Source organism: Neodiprion fabricii, chromosome 4, assembly GCF_021155785.1.
Source record: "Neodiprion fabricii isolate iyNeoFabr1 chromosome 4, iyNeoFabr1.1, whole genome shotgun sequence".
In the NCBI taxonomy this organism is placed as follows: domain Eukaryota; kingdom Metazoa; phylum Arthropoda; class Insecta; order Hymenoptera; family Diprionidae; genus Neodiprion; species Neodiprion fabricii.
This window is the reverse complement of record NC_060242.1, coordinates 32,681,893-32,704,993: the sequence shown is the minus strand read 5'-3', so window position 1 is coordinate 32,704,993 and position 23,101 is coordinate 32,681,893. Positions and strand designations below refer to the sequence as shown.

The 23,101-nt window shown below is 40.2% G+C and overlaps 1 protein-coding gene across 8 annotated transcripts; it reads right to left on the bottom strand.

Annotated features, from left to right (window-relative positions):
• Positions 1–1,183: 1,183 nt before the first annotated feature.
• Positions 1,184–20,974, bottom strand: LOC124180197 (glycoprotein 3-alpha-L-fucosyltransferase A). Of its 8 annotated transcripts, XM_046565394.1 has the most exons (9): positions 20,857–20,957; positions 11,029–11,124; positions 8,659–8,909; positions 7,563–7,634; positions 6,182–6,373; positions 5,831–6,055; positions 5,508–5,696; positions 5,090–5,325; positions 1,184–4,839 (listed from the first exon to the last, which is right to left on the bottom strand). In XM_046565394.1, exons 3-9 carry the CDS (start codon positions 8,851–8,853, stop codon positions 4,494–4,496), a joined length of 1,455 nt encoding a protein of 484 aa, XP_046421350.1. In that variant the 5' UTR covers positions 8,854–8,909; positions 11,029–11,124; positions 20,857–20,957; the 3' UTR covers positions 1,184–4,493. The 8 variants fall into 8 exon arrangements, with proteins under 8 accessions (XP_046421350.1, XP_046421349.1, XP_046421351.1 ...); XM_046565393.1 differs by lacking the exon at positions 11,029–11,124 and having other exon boundaries at positions 20,857–20,974; XM_046565395.1 differs by lacking the exon at positions 20,857–20,957 and having other exon boundaries at positions 11,029–11,185.
• Positions 20,975–23,101: the final 2,127 nt, after the last annotated feature.

Below are 23,101 nucleotides of genomic sequence, written 5' to 3'. Positions count from 1 at the left end.
TCCAGAAAATAATTGAAAAGTAACAATATTTTTACACATTAATACTAATGCCTTGAGTATTACCTGGTAAATATCTTACTATTTGACAATCAATTTACAAAAAACAGCCTGCGATTTTCCGTAAGAAAAAAACGAAAGAAAGTTTGGTATTGAGTAATATACGTAGAATGTACGAAGTGGAGCGATAGAACAAAATTGTAGGTACATTTTTTTTTCTCGACATCGATAGTACTTCGTATAAAAACGAGTTTATTTCTTCGACGCACTCAAAACTCTAATTTTATTTACGAAATTCCCTGACTTTTCCCCGATTTCCAGGTTTTACCGGTGCGTACGAACCCTGCGAGATCCTTTTTCAATATACTTCTACGGCAAGTAACGCTTTAATAATGTTCTGAACAGTTTTTAAGAGAATCAAGGGTGGTTTTCTTCCCCGATATCACGGGAGCGTAACAAATCTTCTCAGTTGATCGTGATCCTCGCGTTGCCTTGGAGGACGATTCCAGATAATTGAACCAAGAGAGGAAATTTTTCCTCTAATGCTATGTCATCCACCCTGCGCCTCATAGTTTCTATACGAATCCGATTATCAAGTGTAACGAGGAAATGGATTCCGTTTTGGAAATGTCTCAAGTCGAAGTTTGCGAATGCACACGACAAGAAAAAAGAAAAGAAAACGGATATTAAGATTGTACAAGATTGTGGTTCAACCCCGAATACACTCAGGTTAATTCTTCCAATCACATTTGAAGACGGGGGAGGTTCTTCAATATTGTGTACCGATAATTTTTCTCGAATAGACCATCATTAGAGACTAAATCTAGATACAATGTCGAGCTTTTCCAACTAGTAACACGAACCGCACGAGCATGTTTCATTAGAATTTCTGGTGTGTAATTCGGTGCATGGAACGTGCCCTTCCATTCGATCAACGTTGCAGCTTGACTTAATTCGCGGAAGGAATTTCCCAAGGCTTATTAAATTAAAAAGGTCAACCCTCCTTTTGAGTTTATCCACTATATAGCCTAGGCACTTTCCATAATGACTTGAAGCGGTAGCGGCTAGTTCAATCTCATAAAAGACATGTGTATTACCGAATGTACATACGCTGTTTGTTCGTTAGACGGATTTAAACTAATGATTAATTTAATTTTCATACGAAAATTGATAAAATGGTGGGTGGTACGATAAAATGTTGTTGTTTTTATTCATTCAAAGTAACATGTATTTTTTATTTTGTCTAATATAACAAAAATATATTACAAATAGCCACTTACAATCAATAATAATTGTGCTTTTCTCGTCACAACCATGTAGTATTTCTATATGATCTATAACCAACATGTTGTACTTGTTTATTATATGCGAATGAGTAATTACAGTCATCGCAAAACTCCACGCGATCGCATCGTCGATCATTTTTCGATTAATTCATCACTTATAACGATCATACCGAGGCGACGATCTCTTTTTCCGATTCATACGCGCATTATCATAAATTTGATTTCGATATTTGTCTTTCTTTTTTTTTCAACGTGGACCAACACCCGTTATTACCGCACACTGTGCATGTATTATCCAAATGTATTGCGGACTCTGATTGTGAGATAAGACAAATTCATATTGCATATTGTACATTCACCGATTACAAAATACTCGTAGTTAAACAATATTCATATGAATTTATACACGCGAAATTATACTATTATACGCACATGCGTAATGTGCAACTAACATATCTTTGGCTTGCTAAACTGAATAAATTAACATTGTAAAGAGTCTGTACAGTAACACTCGTTTATTCAAATGATAAGAAAACATAACAGACGTTAACAATTAGACTAGAATGCTGCCACATTTTTTTTTCTCTCTTTTTTTCCCAATTTGGAACATTCAAATTAAGGACAATCCTAATTCAGCCATCTCAGCATCAAAGAACAAACTCTACGTATCAATGAAATCTCATTCCTCATTTATCTCAATACTGACCATGTATTAATTATTTCTACGCACGCTAGGATATTTGGAATTTTCTAATTACGATTCGTTAAAAGCATATAAACCCTTTCGCGGCCAGCAATACTCACGGTTGCCTACGTAATAATACTTTGCTAATACTAAATCGATGTCGATGAGGATTAACAAAAGTTAACAGGAATGTTCATGCAGGAATGACAATTCAGCAACAAAAAACGCGTTCCAAACTTTCACGAACGCAACACGGACGCTAACCAAAACTAGAATTCTAAATTTCTATTCTACATCTTTCTCGAACGAATTCGTTACTTTGATTTGTCTCTACTCCGCATCACTAAGTATTTTATTAAATATACACCTATACTTCGTGATCATTACCGCGACAATATATTAACGACAGGAAAATTTCAACCGATATCACAGAAATATAACTACAATACGAAATATCTCTTCACTGGTGAAATTCGTGGAAAAAAAATATACATGTATTCGTAACTTTTCGAATACAATTTGCAAAAAATATATTCAAACGTTTAATATTGAAAGATGTCATCTAATTTCGCCAAGAAAATTTGCAACCGTCACAGTTTTATTATTTGTTTTCTTAATCGTTGCACTACTGTGCGTAATTGCATTTTATGCCATCATTATGCGTTTGATGCCTTTTAACTGCACTTTTAACTCTTTAGTGTATTAAGTGTTTTACGGCAAAAAGCTTAGATTAAAATTGACATTTAGTCACCGATTGATAACAATTTTTAGACCCGTTGCACTTTCAGATGTAAGAAAATCAATCAAACAAACAAACAAATAACAATAATTTCCCGAAAATTTTTTGCTCTTGATACTGTCATACCAAATAATAATATAAATATTTACAATACTTCGCATACACATGCGAAGAAAGATACCGGCCGTTCATTTATTATATGCACCATAACCAGCACCATTAATAGTAATTAACATACGACTAACGACTTTACACCTTTACTCACACTCGTTATAGGAATAACTCACGTGATTAAATGATATTTACAATCATCCCTACATATTTGACTAACTCGATTATACTCATTCGTGTAATACGCTTATGCAGACTAGGACCTGTACTTTTGAAATAAAAAATACGCCACTATTTCATCTCTTACAAATGCAGAGTTCTCCCTTATCACTTGGGAGAGAAATAAAATTTTGCCATGCACTCTCGCAACAGAATAGCTCTAATCGCACGCGGCGGCATTTACGCGATCAGTTTTAATTCGTTTGACGCAGAGACGGTACGTATTTACGTCGTTGATTGAGGGAAAACGAAAATAATAATACCAACCAGACTCATGTCAGCACGAAAAAAGGCAGCAACCAAACGAAAACCGTTAAGCATCGTACGTATACTTAACAGATATTATACGTTATAACATTAGGCCATTGATATAATATTGTAACATTACCAATTAGGAGATATACTATGAATATTAATATGTATACGGTATAGTAATACACGCTGCGTATGGTGAATTGATAGTGACTCAACACATAATTGATTATTACATACGGGCGTTCGTTTTTTCGCACAATATCAAACGATGCAAATATTTCAGAGCTGTGATCAATTTAAACTCTGTACTACCTGAGTAGGCACATGATCGTTCACACGAATGGACGTCATGAAGTACGTATCTCGACACCGAGTATCGAAGTGGGAGATCACAGCGTTCTTTTTGCAAACGTACCAGAAGGCCTCGATTCGCCGTGAAGGAGCTTATTTACAAATCGGGGAATCAAGGGAGAAGAAAAGAAATTCGGATACATCCATCGTACGTTCGCGTCTCCGAACCGGAATCGTTTTACGTAAAGTGGTACAAGACGTACAACACTAAACGGGCTCACCGAGATGAGTTATCGAAAAACAAATTTGGACAATAAATATAACCTTGGAGTGATTTGTACTTGTTTTAGACAAATCTTGTTTCTTTACTCAAAATATATGAACACTTCATTGTAAAAATGCCTCTCATCTGATTCAATTGAAAATATAGTACGCGAGACGGATGATTATTGTTTTTTTTTTTCTTTTTGTTTTTGGGGGAAAAACGTTTGTTAGATCGAAAATAGAATACCCTTGCCATGCGTGATGCGCCTTCCGCATTACTCCGTTAATTCTTAACGTTGCTCGATGTCTGTACACGTCGGACTTTTCCACCTGATTATTAGATACGAAGGCTAATATTGAACCGCGAACTATCAACGTGAATGAGCCTCAAGGAACATCAGATTATAAATATCGACCGACCCGTATTATTCTGGCGAACGAGCTTAGTTAAATTCGTGGATAATCTCGTCGCAAATTTGAATTTCCCGCGAACCGTATGGTCCCACCAAATCGCACGACGAGCGCCGCGATTTTCAAATACAACCGCGAAACTCGGTTTACGGAATCCGGATATCCTCTCTCTGTCTTCGCGACGAAGATCAATTGGCGACAGCTTTCAGCCTACACGTTTCGAGGAACTAGTTATTCAATTTCCAATCGCGTTCGATGGCGCGTTGTGCTTCCGCCAGGAGGACTGCGTGCAGACTCCTTCACCTCGCCACCAGACGTTCACGTCGCTGTACGATTTCACCGGATACTCGTCGTGCAGCATCGCGCATACGCGACAGAAAAAATACGTATTTATAAATTCCCCGGTACCCTTCCAGCGAAAGTACGAATTGTAAAGCTCGTCGTCCTTGTCAAGGCGGTGCAAGTAATCCGCCAACTCCTTAGGCGACTCGAACTCGTCCACGTGGATGTACGACCTGTACGGAGAGCTTCGCTCGTAGTCTTCCGGTCTGGCACCCATCACGATCGGCAGCACATTGTGCCTGTGAGATTGATGAGAAATCAGTGCGTGATTACTTGGAATTATTTATCTTCATTTCAGGCAGGAAGCACCTGACGTTCAGTGAAATTAAGGAAACCCAGATGGGCCCTGCAGTTGTCAGAGATTAAGCTAAGAACATTCAACTTCTTTTAAAATGGACCCAATTCTATCCAATTTAAACCCAACAATAAAATCGACAACAGCTGAAATAGTGGGATGAGGAAAGTCGAAGACAGAAAGCCTGTCCATACCCAAGACCGTTGACGAAGAATTTTTCCGTTATGTAGTCCTTGCAGTTTGAATTCTCGAAAGCAAGGTAGAACTTGTAGTCGGTGTCCAACATGTCGAAGCATGTCTGCGCCCTGGACCGTGGACACCTCAGGGATCCGCAAGCCCCGTATATGTCAACTGGAATGTATTTACCGAGTTCCCTCGCGTACTGGAGCCTCTGATTTCGCGCGTGGCAGTTTGATACGAACCAGGCAACCTTTACAGAACCAGAAACACCGTCGTCAATGATTTTTGGTAATGAGCGAACGAAATCGGCAGAACTGTAGGTATAAAATTTTTGAACCGTTCGTGATATCAAATCGAACACACGGAAGGAATGGAAATTAGGTAGTAGAAAAAGCTTGATGTTTAGTAAAATAGTTAACCAAGATGGCGGACCTTTCTCGTCTTGTTGGCAGCGTAATTGATGCGCTGTGGAATTTGGGTGATCTTCGGATCGTAGTAATGCCATCTTTCGTAAGGAGCGACTATGTCGCTGTCCCTCCTGTACGTTGCCGTCCAGTTTATCTGAGGAAACTTTATCGTCTGCGTGTGGTAAGGACACTCCAGAAAATACAGCATCCATATCTAGTGTTTTAAGGTATCGTTAGTGCGTGATACGACAGCCAAGACAGTGTGACAATTCACGAGTATCACAGAAGATTAATCATCTCAGCGTGATTGATGAATTGAACGTGCTGAAAAAAGACGCAGACACACACCTGGTTCTGCGGCCTGGAACCGGGATGACTGACGTGGTCTTTGAACAAGATCAAGTCGGCCTCTTCAGGCTTACTTCGTAGGATCGTACACGTGTCGACGGGGCAGCCAAGCTTCTGGAATATTTCACGACCAGGTTTAGCCTCGCCCATGCCATTGGTCACCAATATTTTCTTCAGCTTCTGCTCTGCGCTGGTCTTGTTGTACTCTGGAGGTACGTACATCAGCTGAAAATGGAATTTGAGCCGATTAGCGTGCGAACAGAATGAGAACCGCGACCCAATTTGCCGGGTCCTGAATGTCGACCTAGATTTCGGTGAGAAACAATGCATGATAACGAGCCAAGGTCCGACCTGATTGGTGATGCGATCTTCCATAGGATCCTCTTCGGGCCAGAGACGAGCGACTCGTTTTCCACTACGCCGAATCCGCGGTGCGGGATGTGGCAATCGGTGGCCATCCTTCATGTACCACGGTCTGTGGGCTGGGTCCCAAACGTCTTCAGATATTTCCAGAAAGTTGACCAACGCGGATGAATTCACCGCCTTGAAAATCAGGTCAGCTTTATTACACGTGGTGCACTTATTCGGATACCCATAAAACGCGGTTCGCATTCGTTGTGTGTATTATATGTACAAACAAAATTGGTCCCTCGAATGAATAATCGTTGGTTCTATCACCCCCAAGTACAGGATAAGTCGAGTGTCTGAAGTAGTGACTTGGGACCAAACTTGTCCTATTAATAATAGTAGTGTGCATCAATCTTAGGAGCTGATGCTGGAAACTAAATATATATACAAGGGTAATTCGTGGCCGTTTCATCACTGCCGAAACGAAATTATTAACGGTGTTATTCCCGTGAGCCTTCCCGTCATTTCGGAGTGACGAGGAACTCTGTTTCCCGTAACGAGGCGAACGTATCACGTTACGCCTGGCTCGCAGCGGAAAATTAACCTTTTCACTGTTCCGTATAGTTTCGTGTCTTACCCCAGTTTTGAACAATAGAAATAATCGCCCGAACTTATAAGGTATAGCGTGAGAACGTGGCTGCGGCAGCGCTCCAGTTTCGTCTCGACTATTTTCAAGTTACATCGCATCGGTAAAAATATTACCACACATCTTGATTACAGACATGGCAGGCAATTTTTACACCCGAAGTACGGTAACACCGAAGACGTACCTCTGGTACTATCGGCGTTTGGCTTGCGAAATTGTCAGCTAAACAAATACGGTGTGGTCTTTCATCCTATCCTGTCAGACCACGATATATTTGAAACGAGTTCAATGACGCGACAGCGAGACAGAAGCAATTTATTTACTTGCGTACGTAGTCTACATGTGTGGAATAAGTTGTACACGTGTGATAGTTTCCGAAGCTGATAAGGAATTGAAAAAATTCAAAATCTGTAGGTAGATAGAAGGGTGATTTTAATTTCATTCGAAGGACCATATACCATGATATTACATACGATGAGGATTGATGTTCTAGATTTCTAATTGTAAGTGGCTGGCTATTTTGTGCTTGAATAATTTACTCTCAAGTTTCTGTATCGCTTGGGCTAAGCTTGTAGCTAATCTATAAAGCAGACGTGACGCGATAATGGCGGACTATGCTATATTGCATTAAATTCAAGGATCGAGGAAAGGGTCCGTGGGGTTTGCTTCTGCGAAGCTCTTTCAAGCACGACTAATACATAGTCCCAGTCCCGTATTAAATTTGCTTATCGACAATACCTCTGTTGCTATCTTTTCTTTTCCTTTGCTCTTAGGACGGACTCTCTTCTTCGTGGACCAAACCTGTTTCATCTGCGATTCAAATTTCTCAATTTAAAAGTGATTCTGACTCCACGATTCAAATCACTTACATACATTATACAATATGCGGACAAAACTCAGAGCAACCACTGCATCAATCAGCGCTGCGAGCTTTCGCGTGTAATTGGAAGATAGAACGCGTGGCAAGCTGTTAGTCCTCGATTTATTGCTTCTTTGACCGTCATGTATTTATAATTACGGCGCTTAATTTCAGCCACAACGTTAAACAAACGATTCGCATTATTATTACTTACACGATTGATAATTATAATGTTTTACGTTGATACAATGAAATAGCTGAAATAATTAGACGGGTTAGAACACAACGAACGAACAGAGGAGCTCGGCTGACACGTGGCTGCCAGTCAACTCGATGCAGACTGGAAAAAGTTGTTGTACCAAATTAGAAGTGATAAAATCTTTACGCTCTTCCTGACGTCACGGCGTGCATCCAGGAAGAGCTATAAACTGGAGGTGGGGTGAACAGGAACAGTTACCGTACAAAAAAAAAGGGAAATATCCAAACTCTAAGGACTACTAACATGTATAATATTAAAAATATTTCGTATCATAATCACGTTGCAAGGTATCAAAGATTTACTTATTTTGCGAGTTAATTCGCATAATTTTTACCACATTTTTCTCTTCTCCACTGCGTCAGGTTTATTCTCGCCGAATTACATGATATGAACATATGGTGGCCCAATTATCAGTTGATCCGATATTGTATCGATTGACTAATCGATTAATTCGGCAGTTGATATACATTTACCAAATTATAATTCGAATCAATGTCGTTAAATCGAATTGAATCGAGTCAAGCTGATACGTTCATATCAATTCACATATCACTTTGATTAGACGGGTTAACTCTAATTAACTTTATTTTTAAATTATTTCTTCTTTCGACACAATCCGAAATAAAGCAAATCCGAATGGCTGAGAAGGTCTTTGAAAAATCTTTCCTTAAAATATATATGGACCGACGGCAGAATCGCTGTGTCCTTGAACATACCTTCGACCCGTCAGGTATCGTCCTCGCCGGTGTATCCGCGTGAACAGCATCTGTTCGTGGGGGGTGCCAAAAATCTCTCTGGCGAACATTCAGTACGAAGAATAGCGCCACGGTGAGACATAACACATACAGAAAACATCGTTTCAAAGAAAACCGCATCAGACCGACAGCCATTCCTCGATGTTGTTCAAGCATCGAGCAATATCGCCGGTAATTTTCTTCGCCGGCTAGCTCTTCGACATCCAGCTAGTCTGAAACAGAGATTAGAAGGTATAAATTACTTCAGTGCCACAGCCATAATTAAATCAACTTCGATTCCATCTCGACGATGAGGTAGAAAATTGCGATTCGAGCCCGAAGAAATTCGTTACAACTCACCACTGCAAATTTCTGAACTCTGAACACACTCGATTTACGTAATATACGGTATGAGCAGCCACGTTTTAGCGCTGACCACTGCTTCCGCTTGCGATAAGCAATTGCGATTTAACCGGGATGTGTTCGCTTCAGCTTTGAATGTAATAAAAAATGATATTCTTGCATTTGGCATAAAACTAGAGCGACATATTTTTATCCATATGGTACGTGAAACAGGACACACGCGGACAGGATAGAATACAGGATTGAAGTGAAATACTGAAGTTTGTCGCTGGCACATACATTCCGCATTGAGGTCTTACTGAAAATAAAAATCTTATTCGATGAGCCGAGCAACAGCTGATTCGTCAAATAAATTTATCGAGTTTACAAATAACTTGGCTAATATTTTTACCCAGCCACTCTTTAGACGAAGAGTACTACCGCACAGCACTCGATAGAAAACGGCCGACGTCGACTCGGGACCACGTAACGATAAGAACTGACGTCGTATTTCGTGCACAATCCTCTTTTCACAGGTAAGTACATAAAATGTTTCTCTACGCGTATCGAACACTTGCAAAAACAATTAAACAGACGGAGAAGACTATAATTTGAACAGTTTGTGGTTTGAAAAGCGTCGCCGTACATGTACATATTATGGATACCAGAGTAATTGCCGACGAAACAAAGGCGGCTTGCTGCAGCCTTGCGAAATGTCAACTAAACTCATGCATTTTTAGTTTCAAATTTATATCCATATACGTATTTCAGATGACACACCGACCGCGGTTCAGACCGCGAAGCGGCTTGTGCAGCCAGAGGAAAACCGTTCGCGAAACACCGTTGTACCAAAGTACAAAACGTCACAGTTGAAGAATGAGCCAGTCAAAACGACAACGGGACGCAACGTTCTGCACCGAGAATCCCGCGGTGCCGTAACGCTCAGTGACGTTCGTGTAATCCGCGAATCTGTAAAGCCGAAGAATCTCTGTATTCTTTCGGATCCAAAACCGACGCCTGAAATCTCTATGTCCAATCCTACGCCTTTACGGCGATGCCGATACCGCATTGCCACGTTATTTGTTCAGCTGGAGGCTGAAATCAATGGAATATCTCTTCCATTTGCTTTTCACAGCTTACGTCGACTCTTTAATACCGCCGTCAGAGGGAGTCGAGCGGACTGATTGTCAGCAAGGTATACAAAAAGGAGTTCTCGTGTATGGGAAATTATTTTCCTACATTGTCAGATTAAGCTCCGCGTCGAGATAACCCGTATGGCTCAGGTGTTATCTCCGGTTTTTATCGAGTGACCGGCATATTTACACGAGGCGACGTTTAGGCACTCGGCATGTGGAACTGTCTATTGACGTATTAAAGTTTTAAAAAGAATCTTCATACCCTCGCTCATTGTACGGTCGCATTGTAATGTGCCCCGTTTTGAATCGACATTGTAAGTTGTTCGGTGTGGTTAATCATCAGTTGCACGCGATATTCATAAGGTAGAAGATTCATTGAGAAATGTCACCGTGCTCACGATTGCCAAAGATCGATATTAACTGGTGCACGAGGTGACCTTGTCCTATAGTGCGTGTATGTCTGTGCGAAAAACCGCAATAATGTAACTATGACGTGCTGTAATCGGTTATGCATCATTTGGATAATTAATTCCAAGTTTTCTCACCCAACGGTGGTTCGTTCATCGATAGTTAAATGAACAAGGAAAGAAATCGCTCGAAATTACAGCACAATTCAATGCTTGTAAGGATAACCGATCCCTCGGAACGAGTCCCTTCATTCTAATCGTGACCTGCGACCGCATGCAAATAACACTCAACACCGTAAACAGTATTCGCGCGCCAAAAGTGTGTCGAAAATGTCGGAAAGCCGTCCGCGGCAGGTGATGCTACCTGGGTCCAAGTTTCCTAATTCGACCGGTGCCAACTGATTCTTGATTAATGAATCGCCCGATTACGAGCGGGCGTGCATGAAATACCGATACTTGCGTCATACCTTCAATGTTTCAGCCGCACCTTCTTCGGCGAGATCGGAGGATGCCGAAGCATTGACGCCGTATGTGGCACAGCAACGACCGCACGTCTGCAGAACCTGGATGGAAATCACCGAATCAGACTAATGTAATTTGAAAAACCAACCGATCGTACTGTTCGTTTGGATCACGATGATACAAACCACTGCCAACTGGGTCTCCGTTATCTTATCGTCGATATACCCACCCACACCACGCACCGGCATTAATAACGTAGTTACTTGCATACGCCCACCGGCCATGAGGACAGACTTGTGAAAGGACTGCGATATCACAAAAACAAATCGGACTCATAATCTCAGCATTCCAATAACGTTTTCCAATTTTACTGACAATCGACATCATCTGACGCTGTAGCTCTCTGCCACTTCTCGTCCGCGATCTTAAGTCTCGCGCGGAATGGACGTAACACGGACCCGAACCACTTACAATCGATCCTAATCTGCATCTAGTTTGTATTAATTGACGCAAACACGCGTCGCGAAGGTGTAAAAGCGTATCTCTCAACCTGACTATAAATAATTTATACGGCTCGTTGTCAGCTGGTTGTATAGTAGCTGGAGTTCGGATTTATCACGATCAACAATGGTGCGCGGAGATCACACGTGCTTTATTATCCCGGCTGACTGACAATCGGTAAATAATACGTATTGGAAGCAGTGAGGCCGCCTTCTTCTGATTGTCTGGTCTTGGTCAAAATGATATTGCACGGATCATCAAAATATCTACCGGATACGAAATTTTCCACATTATTTTTATACGATAGCAGTTAATTCGTAGAAACGAAGCATATCTGAATTTATGTTACGTGGACATTTTCCCAGTGTGTATGACGGTACGTTTCGTGTACCGGCAACTCGAGCCACTTGGAATAATTCTTGTTTTTTCACACTGACAGATTTTAATGCTACAGAACGCTGTACTTTATATTTTTTCCCTCATACTGTACAGCAATTTCTAGTATTAAAATCTCTTGGTACAATTTTCTTTTACAATCTGACGTCTGTCGTTAACTGTATATTTTATTTGATAATTGACAATATGACTTTTAGAAACTAACGTTCAGCTGTTCCAAGTTCTATCTATCACCTGCCAGTGACTGAACAGTAACCACGATAGACACGAATTCTGATTGCGATACGCGAACTGATAATTCTTCATGACTCTCAGACCGTTTGGTATAAACGCGTTGTAGTTGAAAGAAAAAATAAACCTACAATGGTCGGAATTCAAACGAAGCGAAGAATACATGCTTCACAAAGTTTCAAATATTTATTTGTGCATTTCTCACCGCGGAGTAAAATTACCTTCAATGAATAGGAATAAATATCAGCTACTGATCAGAAATTGAATACATTGTTCATGGCTTAGTAGTAAGACTTTTTGTGATTTCAGTTCGTATACCAATTTATACATCCATATGGTTGTCACGATGGGGAAGACGATATTTTAATGAGGTCAAGGGAGTTCCTCTTTGTATACGCTGCATGTTTTTCAGACCGCTTTTCATATTTTATAGGACTTGCGGATAACTAGGTAGGAAAAACTTTAACCTCATGATGGTTCTTTAATTTTTTTTGAAAAGAAAATTTTTATTCCGTGCCGTCACGCAGACGAACTGTAGCTTTTCATCCCTAAAAAAAAGAATTAATGTTAACGACCATTTCCCTAAACTAATATCTTGAAGATACTTCGTACACTGGATGAGTAACAGATGAGAGTATAACCAGACTTAGGCCACAACGTCGAAGCTGACAAAAAATAAATATTCATTCAATGAATTTACGCTGAGTAAGACGTTTCTCAAACTGCGAATCATTGATTGAATAAAAATTTTCAATCGTCTACAAACAACTTCGCTCGACTTACAAAAGTACTATACAAGTTGTTGATTAATTATTTCTATCGAAGGGATTAATCAAATTGAGAGAGTGTTGTATTGATTTTATAAAATAATGGTGTGTATGATTCCACAATTTTGTTCGCACCACTGAATAAAAGAATCTCGAACTTTTCTCGGTTAGAAGAAACTCTCATGGTTCAGAAGTTCTGACTTGGAGATATTTTTTGCAGTGTACATTCATAGGTGCTGTTCGAAATGCTAAGAGTTGTTTGCAGTCCTGAATTTAAAGTGAACTTGAGCGACAAGCGAATGAAGTGAGCTTTTAGTCTATGTGATGATTCTAAATACTATGCAGTGATTGCGAATTATTATACATAACGTGGTATCGGAAAGTTATTTATAAAGAGTGACTATGTGCATGCGCCTGATCGTTAGCCTCGTTGTGTACGTTTCATCGGAAAGTACAACATATGCCGTTGAAAATGTGAAGTATGACGTCGTGAACCAGTGACGGATTAAACTAGACGATACGAAGGATGAGCATTCACTCGGTAAAAGTGATTAAGCAAACAATGGAATAACTGTAAATGGACAAACGATGAGTCCAAGGTCGAGACAGGCATGTGGACCACACATGGTTCTTGTAATGATCTGCGGTGAATTTAACAATTTGGTGAATAACGTGAAAGTCCGCGACCTAGGAGAGAAGAACGCACTTTCAGGTAAGTCAACATGCCAAATCCGCGTTGCCAATCAATTGGTCCAATTGTCAATCATAAAAATTCACACTTGTCGTTCCGCGTGGTGCACATTTTCCGCGAATCACTGCACACACATGCCCATATAATTTGAGTGCGATCTACTTCCTTGTTAAATAATTTAAACAACAATTATAAGCATTAAGGGGCTCTGAAACAGGACATTGCAACTCAAGTAGGTAGGAAAATTTGGGACCTGAAATGAGATCGACATCGAATGTACGTAGCGAGCTGTATGAACGAGCGATAACGCATATCAGGATCGCGACCACCCACAGCTGCACAAATTTTCACATACTGTATGTATATGTTTATGTAATTTAGTGAGCACTGTTTTCTCCGCGGAGTCCACTCGGCATCCGGACGAATAGTCACATGTCTAAATATAAATTGAAATTGATTAACGTGTATGCGTGGTTTAACTTGTAACAGAGTTGTAACGATTTACCAGAGTGTGAATTCTTCGTTGCATCGGCGGCAATCAAGCAACATTTGCAAAACCCAACTGGAAATTAAACGTTCTAACGAAAGACTAACGCCCGTGTATAAATTATATGCCGGTCAAGAATATGTCGGAGAAAATAATGAAACGCTGTGAGCACCAGTCGCTATTTCCGTGTAACTGCTACGATCCCGAAGCCTCCCACTGTCCAGTTATTGCGAAGAGCGTGCGCGCTAAACGTTCAAAGTCATACGCGGGCTTACAATTAAATTACGAAGTACCATTCGTGCCGACGAATCTTCCCCCAAAGGGTATACAATCGATGTATACGTAGTATCGATATAAACAAATATCATTCGAAAAATGATCAAGGGTTTTCAATCACACGTAGTAATCTGTGATACGCTAGGTAAATGCAGCTTGTGCAACAACGTAGATATTATACATTTAACGGATATACTACTAGTCGTTTCTCTTTTTTCCTCTGTTTATTTTTTTTATCTGTCGTACATAGTGCGTGCGCATATCATCAGATAGCGGGCGTTAATAGGCCACATTGTAATTCGCGGATAATACAAGAGATAGGACACCATAATTGGTATATTTTTACTGCGATCTACCGATACTGTTCACTGTCATCTTTATCCGTGTACCGTTCGCATATTAGATGTCGCATAATATATAGACCCACTTTTATTGCGAGTTATCGGCATGAAGTAATTCTTTCAATTCTTAATCACCCGACGACATGGATAATTCGCGGTAGCGAGTCTAATCGCACAAGCTTGCAGGGCAACTGCGATCCCAAAAGAATGTGTTGTTATTATTGCCGAATTGTTGTCGAGTTATATCGAGGTTTTGGTAGCGGAATCAAGCAAATGAGACAAATATAGTCTAATTCGGAATGCTTATTCGTGCCTCGCAAGCATCGCGGTAACTCAACGTGCGAATTAATGGGATATTGTATACACCGTGCTCCATCGTTAAACCTCTCTGAATTTTCAACAACCACAGGTAAGCACGATTCCCGCAGTGTCCTAAGCTCAAGCTCTTTCAGTCAGACTATAAAGCAGAAATAATTTACCGCAGCCCATATCCAGTGCGGAGTCTAGAGGTGCTGACTAGTAGATAGGAACTGGTTCACCGGTGGGTTTTACTGTCGTACGAGAATATAGAATGTATTCCTAAATATATGTGCGATAGTAAGTGATCGCGACAATTATACTGAGACACAAGCAAACCGGTATTTATTAGGGACATGCTGGTATAGGCGAATACGCAATCAGCACACTGAGAGAAAAATGTCGTTGAATCATCTAAATGTACGGCCAAGGGCGAGGAAATGAATTGACACAAATAAATATTTATTTCGCCACCCGTGACCGCACATTTACTTGATTCAACGACTTTTTTCTCTCAGTGCATATATATATATATACACGCAGGATGATGTATAAAACAATGACAATTTTTGAGTGACATTTCCCTCGTATTTTATAACTTGTATGCAGGCTTCTTCTGCGTGAACCTGTCTAATCGACGGCATTATATGTAACAGAACGTGATTACGAGAATACCGACAATTGTCATCATGCATCGGCGAACAACAATGAAGCTTTTTTCGCCACCAAAAAACCCGTGGGTTTTTCATTGAAAAAAAAAAAATTAATAACTGGGCGGAACTAATAATCGCTTAATATTCTGATTATGTGAGAGACAATGCATTTTTACGCTTTGACTGATCATTCGTTACATTCATTGCTAAACGGTATTCGTCCAAATTCTTGCCCATTCTAAATTTATTCCCGGGTACAAGAATTGCGAGTTAGTATGAAGATGGACATTATATTCCGGCTTTAGCGAACTAGGACAGTAAGTTTTGTTAGATAGCAGAAAACATGTCGTGTAAACCTACGAGTGAAACATGCGGGCGACGGGCCGAACTACTTTCATAATTGTGTGAAAATAATAATTGTAGACCTTGAGCGAAAACAGCGGAGTACGAATTTGTAACCAGAGACAGGAAAGTGGCAATGCTTAACCATATGCGTGATTTAAAAATCATGGCCTCGTTGTCTGTCATTGCAAGCTCAGAAATGTAGAATAATTCCATTATACGCGTAAAGGTACATCCGTAATGACACCTAATCGATTTACGCGACCGCGTGGTAAAGCCACTTGGCTGTAAGTCTGTGCCAGCTTGAACCATGAACCGATTTACCTAGATTAAGGTGCAAATCACTTAAATGTACCCTAGACAGCGGCTTGGATAACCACCGACTTTACTTGGCATTTATACACATTTCAAAACTAGAAGAAAGGTGTAGGTAAAAGTGCAATTTCGACGTTCGAAATTAGATGGACATCGTATATTACAATTTACAAGAACTCGAGCTGTTTGAAGGTAATTAAGATGTCACTAGCATTTTTAATATCAGCTGCTAACATAAAGTGTTGCACGACATATGAAACAGGCACGAACGAATATCGCAAATAATCGGAATAGGTGTCAGGACAACAAATTCGTACTTGGCTTGGGTTACTAATCCCTGCATGGAATTTCTTGCTCCTTATTTCTTCAAAGATTTAAAATTCTAATATTATAAACCGAAGGTACTAACGCGTTTTACACTTTGCAAAACTGTCGTAAAACAAACGTTGCAGCCTGAGTGTACATTCGGATATTTACAGACTTCAGAGGTATAAAAACGACGTGAGCAGAGAGGAAAAAGCGGATTCGCAGACTTATCGGAAACGTTAAATCGAGTACAAGTTTTTTGCGATTGTGTAGAAGCAATTAATGAAAATATTTATCGCAGAGATATAGCAGTGCGCAATCGCGTCACTTTCTGGACGACAAAATACGTCACGCGTGTTCATCAGCGTGTAAAACGTAGCGTATAATAAATACGTACGAGTTGTTTGACAAATGATCGCGATCAACCCCAACATCCGTATCACCGACCAATAAATTTTATATCCCGATCCACCGTTTACACAAGTATAATACTTACTAATAAATAAACGGCGTCCCCTATAATTATTTTCGGATTCCTTATAGATTCAGGTGTAGAATCGTTGAATCTGAGTGCGGAATAAGACCGAGCAAGAACTGTTATGCACTTCAAGCGGCACATGTTTCGAAAACTGTTATATTTCCACTAAAATACTCGCGTGAGCATAATATTAAGTGCAAGTATACGTTCTGGACTCGCATGATAAGGTGCACTCAAGTTTCTAAACTAACCACTGCATCTCGGCTCAGGCTCATTTCTTCGACTGAAGATTACAAGGGAAGGGAAACCCGCCGAGGTACCGGCGATTACATCAGGATATCGGCCCACGACGGACCGAACTCATCTTGGCAAAGAATATTACCGGCCTGCTGCAATGTGTGTACATCCTCCACCTAACACCGTGAAGCTAACAACCGACGCTAATTGCGTAGCCAACGATAAGCCCAGGTTAGTAACCTGCAGGACAGCGAAGCGATATCGTTGTCAAATTAATCGATAGCTTGTGAAGGGATTCCGTATAACCCGTGGAAAGAATGACTTAACGCGAATCGAATCACACCCGTAGCGTTAACAGCTGTCGAGTATTTTTTTGATCGTCTGATTAATCGAATGCGTACCTAAATGTAAGCCGGATCAACAGATGAGCTCGCACGACGTATGAATATACCCAATGCATAATGTGCTATACGCTTGTTTGGAAAGTATTGCGTCAACGATTTGCAAACTGCCGCAGAGAGTAATTGCAGAAACTTGTGAGTGTGCGATTGAGTGTAAGGTGAATAGACTGTGCAATATAAATGTGAATAGTTCAACATCGTGTGCATTATTCCAAATAAACGCGGGATGAACTTTAGCAGTTCCTTTCTGAACGGTGAAAGGTAGCGAGCGGAGGTGGAACCGGCGGTTTTACGACGCGTACGTTCGCGCGACTCTTCATAACAATCGATGTTCCTCTTCCATTCGCGAAATCAATGAATCTCTGGGATTTCTACAGTTGCAGAGCAACCGCGGCGGAAAGGTTGCGGGAAAGTACGGACATAATGTCGCCTGCAGTTGGACCTGATCGTTGAGAATTTTTTTAACGGGCTTGTGTGTCCGGTGAATTTTGTAAGAACTCTGCATTTTCGCAGAACGATTCACTTAATTTCTTTTTTGCCACTCGTTGGTACAAATGGAAGAATAATGAACTGATCGTGATTAAATAAGATTACAGACAATTCTCATTAATAATCTTGTGTGATTATGATTGAACAATTGCAATGCATAATTAATCGTAATATCAGTATCGTGTCAAAAGTTGTAACTAAATTTAACTGAAGTTGATGATCAATAATACTGTTTTACAGAAATTTCACACTGTTTTCATTACCAGAATGTAATCACAGTCATTAACTCATTACTGACATTCACCGGGATACGAGGCTATTGAGTGATGGACAATTCGCAGTGATGTTCTGTAGAGAATAAATCGCGTGATTGTAAATGCTTTTCAGGCGCAACAGTACTCGAGGTTTTTATCTCAAGTTTCTGCGTTAGTCGAAATCCCTGAGCACTGATAAAGTGGATGACGTCGGGGGTCCTCAACGACGGCACTTATCCAACCTCGACATCCTTCAAGCGCCCAATTTCTATCCTTTCTCTCTTGTACGTGTATTTCCCTCTATCTGTGGCGTATTACCCACGCTTGGAAAATGCTGTCCCACGAGTAAGTCACAGGCACATTAAACCTGCCTGTAAAAAACCCTTTCCACCTTATAATCCGTCGTACCTAATCCACTCGGAATGGGACTACTTATGGTGTCGAGTTCCGAATCGATGAAAAAGTGCTAGTCCGAGTCACATTCCAGTTCATCAAAGGCTTCGGAGGTGTGAATCCTGGCTTTTTTCCAAAATAGACACCTCTTCTGCTCGTTCTTCTTTACTGGAATAGTTTCCATTCTGGCCGAGAGAAGAAAGCTGCGAGCCACGCCAAGTTTTTCTCTTATACTTTTGTGAAACCGTTCACACTTTCACGCGATAGTATACTTTTCACGTAGGAGCATTTTAACGCTGACTTTAAAGTACTCGAACTAGCATGAATGTTTTCAAAAACGAATTACTAATTAAAATGTTCTCTGCTCAAGTGCACCAGCTTTGTCAAGTAAAAATTGTATGCGATGGCCAAATTTCAGGTCGCTAATTTGTGTTATTTATAATTGCTTTATCCTCGCAGGACATTAAAGCTATTCCAAGCTATAACGTTTGGTCCTTTGTTCGTTCTGCAAGAAGAGGGATCGTTTATCTACAGGTCAGTTCGCAATGTGGCACCGATATTATGGAATTTATTTGAGCAAACTGTATAGCCTCGCAGTACTAGCTAAGGGACACCGTTGTAGCAGGCCGGGAAACTCGCGTTAAGCTTTCGTTATCTCGTTAGTTTAAGTGCGATTCGAATTAAGCTTGTGCTCGAAACAAATGATCGCTCACGCAACGCCGCTTTTGCATAAATCTGTAATAAGGTCATTTGCGTGGAATATAATGAATCCGTAATTTATCAGATAAATACGGATCCACGGAAATACTCAGCAATGATAAATGTAAAATAGCCGAAGACTCGCGGAGATTAATTTTAATCGTGAAAATAATCTCATCCGACAACAATTCATCTCGTGAATTCATTCGAGTAAAACTTCGTCGATATCGCGCGTTATGAAAAGCTGTATGTATATGCTTCCGTTTGTATTCTAATTGTGTCCGCGCTTTCATTGCTTTTTAGGTAATAATTATAAAAAGGCGGTCCAACGGTTTTCCGAGAGGGTTTAATATTTTTTTATCCTCGCAGTTTTTTTTTTTTTTAATCATACTATAACGGAAATCTACGCTTTCTTACAACCGAATGAGTGAATCATCAACTTGTTTTCAACTTGCTCAAGCCGTGTATAAATAATGATAGTAATGTTATTTTGCAGAATGATTAACAGATTAACAACCATTGACTAACTAGAAATCTATAACCTGTAAATTGAGAACATTTATAGTCATTCGTAATAATATTGTCGTGATCTTATAGCGGCTGTATAATATATACACGTGAACATATATTTATTGGGATATTGGAGATCGATTCTAAAAAGAAATGTTCATCAGAGGCATATGTCAAGAAAATTGGAATGATCTAAACTTTGACAAAAAGTAGCCATTTCGTGACGGTCTTACAAATCTTTGTCCTCGTTCGCAGAATCCACTGTATGGCTGATCTCTGTCACGATTCAGGATTGTGTAGTTAACCCGAGAAACAGACATATATCGAAGGATTCCGCACCGTTATTGACAGTAAAATTTCCAAGCTACATGCTCAACAATTGGGGATTCTCAAAGTGCCCGTCGGTTAATGATCACCATGATGTATTACAGTCAGTACATATAATCGCGAGATTGTAAGAAATTAATTTTCACCCGGGAAAATACGAGATGATAAACAAAACACACGCAGCAGGGATGAGCATAACTTGATTTGCTCCTCTGTATGCAGTACCTGCAGGTAATAATAAATGATTAGTGCACGTGTGCCCCTAGAGTACACTAGGACATCCAGTCTGATACACTCCCAAGTTACCGAATAATAAGGATAGGGGCGAGCGGATGGCGGCGGGGAAATTCGATACAAGCGAGAATGGGGTTTCGGTGAACGGGTTTTGAATTTCTGAATTGGCGTGCTTCGGTGGAACGATGAACGCGCAAGACTCACTCACCGAGCACGAAGATCACCTCACCGGGTCCCGCGCTCCGCCTCGGAAAGAGAAACGTCGACTGCACCGCCGGCGCTTTACGCGCACCCTCGCGACTTCCCATTATCAACCCTTCGAAGTCGTCGAAAAAGTCCTGTCCATTGGAGGAGACCCAGACCCGGCCACGGGAAAATCTATAATCCACGCGTCTGCGCCACCGCCCGAGGAATCCGCCAGCGTGGGTGCAGGATGCTTGTTTAAAACCGGAAGCTTTAACCGACGGATGCGTAGGGTGGACGTATTTACGATTGACCGGAATTTTTTGGACTTCTGAGCTTCGCGCTTTCGATCCGGCAAGCGAGATATAGGTATGCCATTCGCTGTGCTGGGAGTTCTCCTTCGTGTTTTCAACTTACCGAGGTGAAAATTTTACCTAACGGTCTCTTCCCACTAATCAGGACGCCTTAGAAAATCAAAAGGGATTGCGCTCTTCGAACAGCTCGACGAGAAAATCGATGAAATACTTGAGTCAACAATTTCTTCCTTCTTTACAATAGCGAAGCTTGAGCTGTAAAACTAACTGTACGAGCCTTCTCTGAGCAGGAAAAAATCGCTCGATACTAAAACCAGAGGAATATTGAGCAATGTAGCTACTCGGTACGATGGACTCTAATTGCATCTTTGCTGATACACTGTACGACACTGAATATTATGGGCAACAGAATAAGATAGTCAAAGTCAGAGATCGCGATGGTACTTGAGAGATTAATTAAGACTTTATTCCGGTAATAATAAATTACAGACGATCGATACGCATGCCAAGGGGTACACATGGTAGTCGAAACTCAAATAATTCAAACTGTTCTGCTCGATACTTACCGATGACCGCTAGTTTATACGGGCTACAGTATTTTACATTTGTTCCTGATTTTTTATTTTAATTTACTATCATCGTGTAGTAATAGTGACATTGTTAACGACGACATGAGAACTGTCTTAAAATAATTACCTCTGTCTTAAACTAAAATGTAGTAGGTAAGTCCTAGGGAGAAGTCGCTGTTTGTGATCACCGGGTCAAAAATTGGTCGTCCTAATATGTGCAACCGAAGGATAAAAGTAAACGAGAGCAGCCATTAAGTGTATGGCATGTCAAAAAGGAACGGAAATGGGCAAATTAAGACTCGACGGAACATCGTGAAACAACTCAGGAAGCGCCCTGGCGGATCATTTGGCGTGACAATTGCACCAAGTAGCTCTGAGGCATCGAGTGTTGCACAACAATTTTTTATTTATGTAAAAAATTTTCCAGTTTTCAGGGTTATGCTGCATATAGATTTGGCAAATTCAACCTGTCAAGATCTGCTCCGCCAAAGAATTCGTTATTATAGCTTCTGACGCTGCTTTCTTTTTACTCCCACTGTTTTAATTTTTAAACTAACTACGAAATTGCACGCAATTTTCTACTACAGCAAATAAAAAGTACTCAAGCAAATTATTTTTAACCAACCAGAAAGACCACACCTTACCAGCTTTCGCCCCCTGCTCTGCTCTTACAAGTTAGAGTCGTTTTACAATTAGTTGGTGGCTGACCATATAACGGAATGTACTACTGATACGGCTAGCCTCGGTCGGCTTCACACCAAAATCCCGGTAATTAGGTTGCTTACGATCTTTTCGATTCTTTGATCCATTTTCTATTTTAATAAAAACTGTAGCCAGTTTGTAGATTGAATAATTTTGTAATTTTTAATTTATTTTTATTATTGCTGCGACTAATTTAATTCGTTTAAATATGTAAAGTGACGGTCGCTTGAGGATGCGGAATGAGTAAGAAGTGAACAGAAGGATTCTTTCGTGATTAACCGATATTTTCTATTTCATACTTTCAATTGATAAAATATCATTCCAAAGCCGTTGTTGTATCATGATATTCAGATAATTTTGACTCTTAATTCTAAAAATTTAACGAACAAAGTATGTCTGACAAATATATAATTACGCCTATAAATATTTAGATAGCAGGATATTCTTTCAAGTAATAGTAAAATTCTTCATTCTTTCCACACGTGAATTTGTAGCATTTGTACTAGCGATGGCCACTAACTAAGTTAAAAATAATCGATGCATCGATTAACTGAGTCCAAAAACAGAGTAGGACATGACTCCATTGAATCGGTAAAAATTAATCGATTAATGAACTATATGGTTTTTTTTTTGTATGAAAAGATGCAGTACGTAGTCTTAATGCCGAAAAAGTATTTAATAATTT

What these genes read in the sequence shown, in the direction of transcription:
- LOC124180197 (XM_046565393.1), bottom strand. Translation starts at nt 8,853, where the DNA reads ATGCTTGAACAACATCGAGGAATGGCTGTCGGTCTGATGCGGTTTTCT. An exon ending in AAGATCGCATCACCAATCAG is followed by an intron (nt 6,056 to 6,181) that starts GTCGGACCTTGG and finishes TTCCATTTTCAG; the next exon opens with CTGATGTACGTACCTCCAGA. An exon ending in CTGCCAACAAGACGAGAAAG is followed by an intron (nt 5,326 to 5,507) that starts GTCCGCCATCTT and finishes GGTTCTGTAAAG; the next exon opens with GTTGCCTGGTTCGTATCAAA.